Genomic DNA, 12,254 nt, shown 5'->3' with positions numbered 1-12,254 from the left:
GATGATACCACATCAACCTGACCACCAATTTGATTAACACTCAGAACAAGGTATGTCAACAGATCAAAGGAATTATAAAGGAACAGATTAAAGAATCAGCCTACATTATCCCACTAATTGGGCTCCAGTAATTAAAGTTTAGTCAAGGGAAGTAACTTCAATTATCCATGACATACTATACTGATATTTCCCCAGTGACAGCACAATAATACTTGCTCTTACATAGTGTCTTAAAACTAAACTAGGATCTGAATAAGAGACCCTGAGCCAGAAAAGATAAAAGGACCAAAAAAATCAGAGAGATTTTGAGGATGCTTTTAATAATTATGGTGTCACAAGGGTTAGCACTTAGTACTGCTGCCCCACAGCACCAGGGGCCTGGATTTGATTCCTGCTTGGGTCACTGTCTATGCGGAATCTGCATGTTTTCTCTGTGTCTGTATGGGATTCTTCCAGCTGCTCTGGTTTCCTCCCACAGTCCTAAGAGATGTGGTGGTTAGGTGCATTGGCCATGCTAAATTCTCCCTCAGTGTACCCAAACAGGTGCTGGAGTGTGGCGACGAGGGGATTTTCATGGTAACTTCATTGCAGTGTTAATGTAAGCCTATTTGTGACATTAATAAATAAGCTTTAAACAGTGAGGGAATAATAGAAAGACAAAGTAATTTAAAAAAAGAACCAAGGTGCTGTATTGATAGGGACACTTTTGCTGCACAAAGAGCCATATATTGAGGACTGGAGAGTTCAGGCAGAAAGATAGGATTGAAATTAATTTCAGGGATATGATTTGAAGATGGGGATTTTAAAATGGAGGTATTTTGGATGGAAAGTGAATGTCACTAAAGTTTGGGGTAATGGATGAGTAAAATATTTTGTAAAAATGAAAACAGTAGCATCTGGAAAGCATCAATTGTGGAGGGGGATGTGTGTGGAGTGACAGAGTCTTTCAGGTTGATGATCCGTCGTCAATCTATGCCTTTATATTCTGTATGTTTTCAAACTACTTTCTTAAACTATCATGCCATTTTCAATGACCCAGGTCTTTAGTGCTGCACACACTTCAATTGTATTACTTAGGATAACGAGGAGCGACGATATAAACTATCAAAATGAATCACTGCACATTACACTGCACTAAATTTCATCTGTCACGTTCATGTCCACCTCTCAATACCTTTTGTAATATTCATCTTTTTTTCTTTCGCAGGATGTTGGTATTAGCTAGATAAGCACTTCTATGTTCATCCCTAACTGCTCTCAAGAAGGTGATAGTGAACTGCCTTTTTGAACCGCTGTGTGGCCACTTTCCATTTTCAAGTTGGTGATCTAGCACCGTAGCAGGTCAGATCTCAAACAATAATGAGGCGGAATACAGGAAAGAGATGAAAGTCTGTGAAATAGTGCAACAACAATAATCTTTCCATCAATGTCAATATAAAGGAGATGGTCATCAACTTCAGAAAGTGTAGTGGAAACATGTCCCTGTTTACAACGAAAGTAGTGAAGTGAAAATGGTTGACAGCTACAAGTTTCTAAGTGTCCAGATCACCAACAACCTGCCCTGATCTCTCCTGGTGATGTTATAGTAAAGAAAGCCCACCAATGCTTCTTTCTCAGGAGGCTTCAGAAATTCTGCATGTTCACTATCCCTCTCACCAATTTTTACAAATGCACCATAGAAAACATTCTTTCTGGTTGTGTCACAGCTTGGTATGGCTCCTGCCCTGACCAAGAATGCAAGAACTACAAAGGGTTGTGAACATAGCCCAATCCATCATTCAAACCTGCCTCCCATCCATTGGCTCCATCTACACTTTCCAGTGTCCTGGAAAAGCAGCCAGCATAATCAAGGACGCCACACACCCTAGACAAGGGGTCTCTTCTGCAAGATAAAGAAACAAAAGTCTGATATCATGTACCAACCAACTCAAGACTAGCTTCTTCCCTGCTGCCATCAGACTTTTGAATGGACTTACTATATGTTAAACTGATCTTTCCCTATACCCTAGCTATGATTGTAACACCACATCCTGCACTCTCTCCTTTCCATGAATTGTATGTTTTGTTTCTTCAGTAAGCAAGAAGCAATATTTTTCACTGTATCCCAATACACGTGACAATAATAAATCAAATAATTATTTAAGATTTAAATGGACGAAGGAAAATAAACTAGGTTATAGATGGATCAAATAGTTGATAATGAAGAAGAAAGCTATAGCTTGCAGAAAGATAACAGACTGGCCAGAGAAGTGGCAAATCGAAGTGTGCAATAACGCACTTGGGAAGGACTAACAAGGGAATAAACTATATGATTCTAAGCGTAGACGAACAGATGAACCTGGAGTGCATGTTCAGTGATGGGCCCAGGTAGATAAATTAGTAGAGGCTCAGATTACAAACGCAGGGAGGTTATGCTGAAACTATACAAAACATTAGTTAGGCCACAGTTCGAGTACTGCCTGTAGCAATACAAAAGGAACCTACAGCATAAAGTCGGAAATGAGAACAGAAAATGCTCGAAATACTCAGATGAAGTGTCTCAAAGGTTATTGACCTGAAACGTTAACTCACTTTCTCTGCAGAAATGCTACCTGACCTGAGTATTAAGTGCTGGCGGCAATATTGTTGGGGAACGGGGACCGATTGCGGGAAAATCCAAGTCAACAGTGCCGGCCCCGAGCCAGCACAGCCGTCCCCCAGCTCCGGGGCCCGGCTGGCCTGTGCAGTCTCACCCCGGGTTCCCTCTTACCAGAAGCCGGTGTTGGCGCCCAGGTACAGAAGCAGGCTGTGCAGCGGCCTCTCCCAAACCAACACGCTCTGCCAATAAGTTAACAGCGGCTCATAATGTCCCAGGACGCGGAGTAGCTGCTGCTGCCGGAGCCGATGCTCGGGCTCGGGCTGTGAAGGCGGTTGGCGGTCCACAGGGCCGGCTTTCTCTGTCCCCGCATCCATCTTGGTGACGAGCTGTCGGATGCTGAATATTAATCAATAACCTAAATATGGATCAGATCATTTCGGTCACATCCGTAAACACAGATGAAGGAAGTTGTAAATACACATGCGCCTCGGCTGTACTCTGCGATGAGCAGCTGCTCTATTCGGATTATCGAGACAGCATCAGCGGCACGATTCCCGATTAGCCGACTCCAAATGCGCGCATGCGCCAGTCGCTTGGGTTGCGCGCGCATGCTCGGTACTGTTGGCGGGAGGAGCGGCGAAGATGCCTCGGGAAATTATAACGTTGCAACTGGGCCAGTGCGGCAATCAAAGTAAGGCAACGCTGGGCACCGGGATGGACAGACAGACCGACAGATAGACCGACAGATAGATAGATAGATAGGGCAGGCCACTGGAGTCTGACACTTGGTCGTTGGGCTGTTTATGCTGCCTTTCCGTTGCACGGCACAGGAGGTGGTGTGGGCCTGACCCGACACACAGACCTGGAGATGCCGCTGGGCTCAGGCTGTCACTCCCTCGCCTTAGCCGACTGTTACTGCTGGAGGGAAGGACCCAGTGCAGAGACAGCTTCGAACCCAGCCCGGCAAGGTCTCCAGTAATTGCACCCCGGCTTTGTGGGCACCTTCGGTGCAACAGCTTTCCTGGACATGGTGTAGACTGTCACTTCAACAGCAGTCTGCACTTGGAAAGCGGATTTAGGTTAGAATTCCAAAGAAGAGTGGTAATGTATTACAAACCTTAATTCTTTCTTTCTTTGTGCACCAATACTATCAAACCTGCTGAGTTTTTATCTTATTTAGAAACATAGAAACCCTACAGTCCAGAAGGAGGCCATTCGGCCCATCGAGTCTGTTCTACACCGACCAAGGATAGAAACATTATGCTTCGTAGGATTAACAAATGGAGAAGATAGTTGTGACCAAAAGATTGATCAATGTTATTGGGTTTAGAAAATAACCTGAAATGAAGTGAAGGAGATAGAGAAGCAGAAAAAATAGCCAGTTTAAGGCACAACCATAACTGGACCATATATAAGAGTCTGTAGTCTGGAATGGAAGAGGGTTAAGAGTCTAGAGGTGACAGATGCCTGAAAATATTTTCACAGTAGAGCAGTCATCTATTTGTGGTGGTTATGCTTTATGCTCATGTTGAAACAGAATTTTGGATTTGAGAACACAACGTGACAAGTTTGCTCTGCCATGTAATATGACCAAGGCTATGATTAAGCTTCAAATCCACTTTTCTTGTCATCTCTTATCACCAAGTCTTAAATATGTTCAATGGTAGCTTATCACAACCCTCTTGGGGGAGAATTCTGAGGATAACCATTTGAGTGAAGAAATTTTATCTTTGTCTATCACATGGTAGGTTGTTGCATAAGGTTAAATCTCATGGGATCCAGAGTGAGGTAGCTAAAACTGGGTGAGATACGAAGCTGGCTTGATGACAGATGGTTGTAGAGGATTGTTTTTCAATTGGAGATCTGTGAACAGCAGTATGCCTCAGGGATTGGTCCTGGGTCCACTGTTACTTGTCATTTATACTAACGATTTGGATGAGAATATAGGAGGCATAGTTAGTAAGTTTGCAAATGACATAGTGGACAGTGAAGAAAGTTATCTCAGATTGCAACGGGCTCTTGATCAGTTGGGCCAGTGCGCTGATGAATGGCAGATGGAGATTAATTGAGATAAATGCGAGGTGATACATTTTGGTAGATTGAGCCAGAGCAGGACTTACTCAGTCAATGGTAAGGCATTGGGGAGAGTTACAGAATAAAGAGATCTTTGGGAACATGTTCATAGCTCCTTGAAAGTGGAGTCACAGGTGGACAGAGTGATGAAGAAGGCATTCAGCATGCTTGGTTTCATTGGTCAGAACATTGAATACAGGAGTTGGGATGTCTTGTTGAAGTTGTACAAGACATTGGTAAGGCCACACTTGGAATACTGTGTGCAGTTCTGGTTACCTATCATAGAAAGGATATTATTAAATTAGAAAGAGTGCTGAAGAGATTTACTAGGATGCTACTGGGACTTCATGGTTTGAGTTAAAAGGAGAGGTTTGGTAGACTGGAACATTTTCTCTTGAGCCTGAAGGAGGTCTATAAAATAATGAGGGGCATAGATCAGCTAGAAAGTCAATATCTTTTCCCAAAGGTAGGGGAGTCTAAAACTAGAGAGCATAGGTTTAAGGTGAGAGGGGAGAGATACAAAAGTGTCCAGAGGGGCAATTTTTTCACACAGAGGGTGGTGAGTGTCTGGAACAAGCTTCCAGAGGTGGTAGTAGACATGGGTACAATTTTGTCTTTTAAAAAGCGTTTAGACAGTTACATAAGTAAGATGGGTATGAAGGGATCTGGGCCAAATGCGGGAATTGGGACTAGTTTAGTGATTTTTTTTTAAAAAAAAAAGTGTGGCATGGACAAGTTGAGCCAAAGGGCCTGTTTCCATGCTGTAAACCTCTATGACTGTATCTCAGTCCTAAGCTCCTTATCCTGAAACTGTGCTCCTTTGGTTTAAATGCCCCAGCACGGATCCTTGCAATACTCCAATATTCAGGGCCTACCACTTGAAAGTGCCCTGTTTATGCCCACCTTTACTTAGATCTATTAAACAATCCTCTATCCATACTAATACCCCAACCTCATCCTTCTTGTTAACCTTTTGTCAGCATCTTATTGAATTAGTCACCTGGTCTGATGACTTTCATCCCAGGTCGCTAAAGCAATCTGGGCTGATCAGTTTAAAATCAGTCATGATTTTGTAAACAACAAGGTAAAAATCAATAGGCAGTCTCTTGGAGAGGTTTCTGTTAATTAATGGTTTTTTACGACAATTGACAATGGGTTCATGGTCATCAGTAGATTCTTAATTCTGGATTTTTTTAATCAAATTCAGTTTCCACCACCTGCCATGGTGGGATTCAAACACGGGTCCCCAGAACATCAGCTGAGTTTCTGGATTAATAGTCTAGCGATAATACGACTAGGCCATCGCCTCTCCTAAAGATTTGCTTTTGTTTGGAGGTGGCTGAAACAGACTCACCGTTCCCGTTTTTTAAAATTCTTTCTTGGGACATGGGTGTCGCTGGCTGGGCCAGCATCTGTTGCTCATCCCGAGTTGTCCTCGGAGGGTTGAGAGCCAATCCCATTGCTGTGGCTCTGGAGTCATATGTTGGCCAGATCAGGTAAGGGTAGCAGGTTTCCTTCCCTAAAGGGCATTAGTAAACCAGATGGATTTTTCCGACAATCGACAATGGTTTCATGGTCATCAGTAGATTCTTAATTCCAGATTTTTTTTAATTGAATTCAGATTCCACCATCTGCCATGGCGGGATTTGAACCTGGGTCCCCAGAACATTAGCTGAGTTTCTGTATTAATAGTCTAGTGATAGTAGCACTAGGCCATCACCTCCCCTCTGTAATTAATGGATTTGTAAAAAAAGATTGCATTTTACTAATCTCATTGGAATTTTTGATAAAGTAACAGAGAAGGCTGATGAATAGAAAGCAATAGATGTTCCCTGTATCAGTTTTAAGAAATTTTTTTTTAAAAAACCTTTGATCATCTATGAAGCCAATCACCAAAATTGAGGCCCATGAACAGAAGACAAGAAGTCATGGTAAATGGTCACTTCTTTGTTAGAATGGGTCAACAGTGATTTTCTCCACACGGTGTTGAAACCAATGTTTTTTTTTCACATAATATTTAGAACATAAGAAATAGGAGCAGGAGTAGGCCATCTAGCCTTTTGAGCCTGCCCCGCCATTCAATAAGATCATGGCTGATCTGAAGTGGCTCAGTTCCACTTTCCTGCTTTCTCCCCATAACCCTTAATTCCGTTGCCTACCAAAAACCTATCTACCCATGTCTTAAATATATTTAGCGGGGTAGCCTCCACCACATCAACAGGCAGAGAATTCCAGAGATTCACCACCCTTTGAGTGAAGAAGTTCCTCTTCAACTCCGTTCTAAACTGCACCCCCCCCTTATCTTGAGGCTGTGCTGTCTACTCCTGCTGTCCTTTCTGAGCGGGAAGAATCTCTCTACCTCTACCCTATCCATCCCCTTCCCCCCTCATCCTTCTAAACTCCAACGAGTACAAACCCAGTCTATTCAGCCTCTCTTCATTGTCCAACCCCCTCATCTCCGGTATCAGCCTAGTGAACCTCCTCTGCATTCCCTCCAAGGCCAAAATATCCTTGCGCAAGTGCGGCGACCAAAACTGCACACAGTGCTCCAGCTGCGGCCTCACCAGTGCCCTGTACAGTTGCAGCAAGACCTCCCTGTTTTTATATTCTATCCCCCTCGCGATAAAGGCCAGCATCTCATTTGCCTTCCTGATCACCTACTGCACCTGCAGGCTGTGTTTTTGCGACTCATGCACAAGGACCCCCAGGTCCCTCTGCACCGTAGCATGCTGCAGCTTTTCGCCCTTAAATAGTAATCCCTCCTACTATTATTTCTGCCAAAGTGGATAACCTCACACTTGCTAACATTGTACTCCACCTGCCAGGTCCTCGCCCACTCGCTTAGCCTATCTAGATCCCTCTGCAGACTTTCCACACCCTCCGCACAATTTGCTTTTCCACTTATCTTCGTGTCATCAGCAAATTTCGACACCCTACACTCAGCCCCCTCTTCCAGATCATCTATATAAGTGGTAAATTGTTGAGGCCCCAGCACTGATCCCTGGGGCACTCCACTAGTCACCAACTGCCAATCAGAATAGCACCCATTGATACCAACTCTCTGCCTCCTATTAGACAACCAATCCTCTATCCACGCTAACACCTTACCGCCAACTCCATGCCCCCTAACCTTCTGAAGCAACCTTTTTTGCGGCACCTTATCAAACGCCTTCTGAAAATCGAGAAACACCACATCCACCGGCTCCCCTCTATCTACCGCACTAGTCACATCCTCATAGAATTCTAATAAATTCGTCAGACACGACTTCCACTTAACGAATCCGTGCTGCGTCTGCTCTATCAAACAATTCTTCTCAAGGTGCCTCGCTATTTCTTCTTTGATGATGGATTCAAGCATTTTTCCCACAACAGACGTTAAACTAACCGGCCTATAATTCCCTGCCTTTTGCCTGCTACCCTTTTTAAACAGCGGCGTAACATTAGCCGTTTTCCAATCTATTATTCAATTTGTTCTGTAAATCAATTTATTCTTTAAATCATGTGTTGAGGTACGAGATCAGAAGCTCCAAGGTATATTGTGAAGCCAGATTAGAGTCCAACGATTTTCCACTTTGGCACTAATGTGAGGATATAATGTTTCACTCCAAGCGATTCTACTGACTGGGAACTTTTATCAAAAAAAACTTCATTTAACAATAAAATTTAACTATAAATGAATTAGCTTAACTTTTAACGATTGAACAATACTTAAACATGACAAGATATAATTCTTAACTGCTAACCTAGTGCTGAGTTTCAGTTAAGCAAAATTTCCCTTATAGACTTAAGTCTCTCTTAGCAAAAACAAGCATACTGAACTGCCAGCGTTTGGGTAGATGGTTGCAATTTTTACTTGTAAAACAAAATACCGATAGCTGTTAAAATTCTTCATCTTTAGCACCTGAGGCAAAGAATTTGTCGAATTCATTGTGGGTCACTATGGCGTAATTGTAGGGATCTCACTCTGGAGCAAATGTAATGCTTTCGGTTTCAGAATCAACCTTCCACAACAAATCATCTACCTTGCCATCCATTGAATTGAATATTCTGCATTTTGCTGATGGATTTGATAGTTTATGTGTTAATAGCATCCTGCTGTTTGATGATGAAGCCATATGAAACATCAAGCAGGACAGCACGCATATTTCCATTGAGCTTTTTCTATCAATCATTCACTGATTCCATTCGGCCCAAAAATTATTCTTGAGTGCTTTGTTGAGGTGTGCATCTAAATGTTGAGCTATGAACGTTAGAGCCCGTGGTATAACAGCAATATGGGTGTTATTTTTTTCACAGGCCCCTCTTGATGTCATTGGTTATATAGGATCCAGATGTCCCACACTAATATTTGACGAGTCTCTTATTCCAGGTCTCTTATTCCACAAATTATTGACCCACACTTCTCTCCATCCTTATCCATTCTCCATGTCATGGGCATGCACAAAAGCTTCTCCGGTGAATTTAATTTTTAGTATTGCTTGCATGGGCTTTAATTTTGCTCCATCAGGCTAGTACCACAATGAATCTTGTAATCTTATGTCCAGTTCACCAGAAAGGTTTTCGAATACTTCCACCCCACAGCTCAGTTCCTCGGCTTCTAGAAATTCACGTCGTTGATTTGACATAATAGATCCTTGTATTTTTGCCGCAGTATGATGATAAATTGTTGGAAACTATCAATTTTGGCATTGAGATCTCTTGGTAACTGATGAGCAATCTTGAGCTTCAGCTGCAAGCCTAGACATTTTCATCCCATAAAGTGGATATACCAACTAGCTGTTTATCTGAAATCTTTGCTGGATTTAGGGTTTGACTTGGCCCACTTCATGGCTTATTGGATTTCTGATCATCTTGACAACACAGGCCAAATTGCCTGTTTGATCTCTTGTGCTGACTCCTAATGTGAGTACAGGTCTAAACATATATTCTGCAGCTGGAAAGATGGAATTTATGATATGCTGGGTCAATAGATATGTTGTGATCTACAGTAAATGCTTTGGAAATTAATGTACAAAGTAAAGTTTAAAAATTTGTTAACGTATGAAAATTAGAATATGGCTGACAGGGAGAATGATACTAATCGATTGCAACAGGACACAGGCTAACAGAATTGGCAAACAAGTGGCAGATGGAATTTAATACAGACAATTATGAGGCGATGCACTTTGATAATAGGGATCTTTGAATGTGGCAGGACATATGCTTTGCTAATGAGAATATATATTTCATGAATAGAGGCATTGAGTACAGAATCAGGGAAATTATAGTTAAGTTGCACTAAGCTCTAGTCTAGTCCTACTCTGCAAAGCTGAAGTATTGCATCCAGTTCTGGTCACCACACTAGAATAGATGTGAAGATCCTTGAGAGGATGCAGAAAAGATTTAACAAGACATGTTAAATTCCTCATTCTAGGAATTGGGAATTTTAGGTGCAAAGTTAGGCTGAAGAGCTGGGTTTCTGCTTGGAGCAAAGCAGATTGAAGGGATATTTGATAGACATGTAGGTGATATAAGACAAAATAGACAAAAGAAAACTGTGCTTGTTACTATCACAGTAAAAAGTCTGACAACACCAGATTTTAGTTCAACCGATTTATTTGATAGTAGACTCACTAGCTTTCGAGGGGATTCCCTCTTCTTCAGGTGAATGGAGAGTTCTGGCCTCAGACAGAGGCCAGAACTCTCCATTCACCTGAAGAAGAGGGAATCCCCTCGAAAGCTAGTGAGTTTACTATCAAATAAATCGGTTGGACTAAAACCTGGTGTTGTCAGACTTTTTACTGTGTTTACCCCAGTCCAACGCTGGCATATCCACATCTTGTTACTATCAGCTAACAAGGATGAGGGGCACAGATTTAAGGCAAGTAAAACAGGAGGGTAGAGTGAGCAAGAACATGCAGCAAGTGGTTATGACTTGGAATTTGCTACCGGCAGGGGTGGTGGACACAGACAAATGATTCGGAAGGGAATTGGATGGGTATCTGAATTAAATAAACTTTGTAGGCTGCAGGGATGGCGGGGGGGAAAATAGGATTGCTCAACAGAGAACTGGCATATAATCAGTGGACTGAATGGCCTCCTATGCTGTCATGACTCCCTGACGTCAATCTCTCCCTGTGGTAACAAGTTCCACATTCTCACCACTCTGGATAAAGAAGTTTCTTCATGTGAGACACGATCCCACAAAGGAGACTTAGAAAGAACGCAATTGAACATAGATACAGAGTACTTTGATAAAGTGGGCTCAAAATTGGCTCAGTTGTGGGAGACAGAGGGTGATGACAGAAGGCTGTGGTTGTCACTGGTAACCAGTGGCTTACCACAGGGATCTGTGTTGGACCTTCTATTATTTGTAATTTATATAAATGACAGATGACTATGCGGCGGGTAGGATTAGTAAGTTTGCAGATGACATAAAGATTGAATGGGTAGTTAGTAGAGAGGTTGAGTATCTTGGGCTGCAGGAAGATATAGAAGGAATGGGCAGATAAGTGGCAGATGGAATTTAATTCTGAAAAGTGTGAGGTGAACCAAGGCACAGATTACAAAACCAGGGAAGTCGTGTTGGAGTTGTATAGGACTTTGGTGAGGCTATAGCTGGAGTACTGTGTGCAGTTCTGGTTGCGAAATCTAGAAACAATGTGATTGCACTGGAGGGGGTGCAAAAGAGATTTACCATAAGAACATAAGAAATAGGAGCAGGAGTAGGCCATCTAGCCCTTCGAGCCTGCCCCGCCATTCAATAAGATCATGGCTGATCTGTCGTGGCTCAGTTCCACTTTCCCGCCCTCTCCCCATAACCCTTAATCCCCTCTCTTATCAAGAACCCATCAACCCGCTTCTTAAAAATATTTAGCGAGGCAGCCTCCACCACTTCAACGGGCAGAGAATTCCAGAGATTCACCACCCTTTGAGTGAAGAAGTTCCTCCTCAACTCCGTTCTAAACCGCCTCCCCTTTATCTTGAGGCTGTGCCCCCTAGTCCTACTGTCTTTTTTGAGCGGGAAGAGTCTCTCCACCTCTATCCTATCCATCCCATTCATCATCTTATACGTCTCAATGAGATCTCCCCTCATTCTTCTAAACTCTAACGAGTACAAGCCTAGTTTATTCAGCCTCTCCTCATAGCTCAATCCCCTCAACTCCGGTATCAGCCGAGTAAACCTCCTCTGCACTCCCTCCAGGGCCAAAATATCCTTGCGCAGGTGCGGCGCCCAAAACTGCACACAGTACTCCAGCTGCGGCCTCACCAATGCCCTATACAGCTGCAGCAAGACCTCCCTACTTTTATATTCAATCCCCCTCGCTATGAAGGCCAGCATCCCATTCGCCTTCCTGACCACCTGCTGCACCTGCAAGCTGGGTTTTTGCGACTCATGCACAAGGACCCCGAGGTCCCTCTGCACCGTCGCCTGCTGCAGTTTTTCGCCACGTAAGTAATAGTCCTTCCTACCATTCTTCCTACCAAAGTGGACCACCTCACACTTGCCAACATTAAATTCCATTTGCCATTTCCTGGCCCATTCGCCCAGCCTATCTAGATCCTTCTGCAGACTCTCCACACCCTCCGCACAATTTCCCTTTCCCCCAATCTTGGTGTCATC

General features: G+C 43.2%; 2 protein-coding genes across 2 annotated transcripts in view; one reads left to right on the top strand and one right to left on the bottom strand.

Moving 5' to 3' along the window:
- retreg3 (reticulophagy regulator family member 3) overlaps window positions 1-3,157 on the bottom strand; it is a 59,016-nt gene extending 55,859 nt beyond the window's left edge. The window contains exon 1 of the mRNA XM_080213750.1: window positions 2,750-3,157. Within this exon, the coding sequence (XP_080069876.1) occupies window positions 2,750-2,952 (203 nt within the window). The 5' untranslated portion in view covers window positions 2,953-3,157. The remainder of the gene's footprint in view (window positions 1-2,749) is intronic.
- Window positions 3,158-3,162: 5 nt separating this feature from the next.
- tubg1 (tubulin, gamma 1) overlaps window positions 3,163-12,254 on the top strand; it is a 111,561-nt gene continuing 102,469 nt past the window's right edge. Inside the window, exon 1 of the mRNA XM_080213751.1 lies at window positions 3,163-3,269. Within this exon, the coding sequence (XP_080069877.1) occupies window positions 3,221-3,269 (49 nt within the window). The 5' untranslated portion in view covers window positions 3,163-3,220. The remainder of the gene's footprint in view (window positions 3,270-12,254) is intronic.

Source organism: Carcharhinus amblyrhynchos, chromosome 27 (assembly GCF_965287045.1).
Source record: "Carcharhinus amblyrhynchos chromosome 27, sCarAmb.v2.hapA, whole genome shotgun sequence".
Taxonomy (NCBI): Eukaryota; Metazoa; Chordata; class Chondrichthyes; order Carcharhiniformes; family Carcharhinidae; genus Carcharhinus; species Carcharhinus amblyrhynchos.
This window is presented reverse-complemented; position numbering and strand designations above follow the sequence as displayed.